At 68.1% G+C, this 1,096-nt stretch overlaps 1 protein-coding gene across 1 annotated transcript; it reads right to left on the bottom strand.

Moving 5' to 3' along the window:
* Window positions 1-131: 131 nt before the first annotated feature.
* On the bottom strand, window positions 132-1,023 carry LOC118159290 (transcription activator BRG1-like). The gene has a single exon (XM_035313894.1). It carries the CDS (start codon window positions 471-473, stop codon window positions 147-149), a length of 327 nt encoding a protein of 108 aa, XP_035169785.1. The 5' UTR covers window positions 474-1,023; the 3' UTR covers window positions 132-146.
* Window positions 1,024-1,096: the final 73 nt, after the last annotated feature.

Genomic DNA, 1,096 nt, shown 5'->3' with positions numbered 1-1,096 from the left:
CTCGGGGGCTGCGGCGGCTCCGGGTGCGCGAAGGTTACGGTGGGAGGGGGGTCGCCGAGTAATTTGTGGGGTATTTGGGGAGCAAACGAGGCTGGGAGGGTTACGGCGCCGCCTCCCCGCTGCAGACGGGGCCGCCCGAGGGCGTTTTAACGGGGCGCCCGCTTCGTTAGCGCCCGCGGGGACGCCGGCACCCCCGGGACGGACGCGAGCACGGGGGCTGAGGAGGCCAACGGAGAAGGGTGCTGTACCATGTATACCTTGAGCCACTGCTTCTCCGTCAGCGAGTCGCTGTAGTCCACCTCCTTGCGGTGCCGGGAGCCTCGCCCGAACATTTTCTCCTCCTCTTCCTCGCACGTCAACCTCTCCACCTCGGCGTCGTCCTTGATGATCCACGAGGGCAGCTCGTCCTCCTCCATCAGCCGCGGCTTGCGCTTGGGGTTGCGCGCCTCCTCCCGCCTGCGGTCCAGGTCCATGCGCTGCAACGGGACGGGGCCAAGCTGTGGGGCTGCCGCCGGGCTCGGGGGGGGGCCCTGGGGGGGCTGCTGCGGCCCTAAATCCTCCTGGGGGGGCCCTCGGAGAGGCCTCGGGGGAGCGCGGGGCCGGGTGGGGAGAGCCGGCGGCGGGAGCAGGAAACGTTTCGGCGGCCGGCGGCTCGCCGCAGCTCGGTAGAGGCTGCTGGGATGAGGGCAGGAATACGGCCTGGTCGGGGGGAGAGGGGGGGCGGTAATTAATTAATTAGCGGCTGGAGCTCGTTAGCCGCGGGGCTGGGAAGCTCGCCCCTCTCCGCCACCGAGTCCCTGAAGGAGTCCGGGCCGGCGTCGGGCGGCAGCGCCGGGCGGTAACGGGGCTGCGACTTCAGACGTGGCACGGGCAGCAAATATCCGGCTCTAATTAACGCTCTGCCGTTAACGACGCCGCTCTAATTAAGGCTTTGCCGTCAAGAGGGCCGGTCGGGAGACCTGTAGTCCCCCCACGACGTGCCCTTCCCTCGTCCTCGAGGAGCCTCTCCTCTTTTAGGGCGCTCCTCCGGCGGGTGCCAGGGCAATTTGGGGGACAAATTTTGGGGGACAAATTTTGGGGGACAAATTTTGGGGGA

Source organism: Oxyura jamaicensis, unplaced genomic scaffold (genome assembly GCF_011077185.1).
Source record: "Oxyura jamaicensis isolate SHBP4307 breed ruddy duck unplaced genomic scaffold, BPBGC_Ojam_1.0 oxyUn_random_OJ69446, whole genome shotgun sequence".
NCBI lineage: Eukaryota > Metazoa > Chordata > Aves > Anseriformes > Anatidae > Oxyura > Oxyura jamaicensis.
The sequence above is the reverse complement of the archived record's forward strand: the minus strand, read 5'-3'. Positions and strand labels throughout refer to the sequence as shown.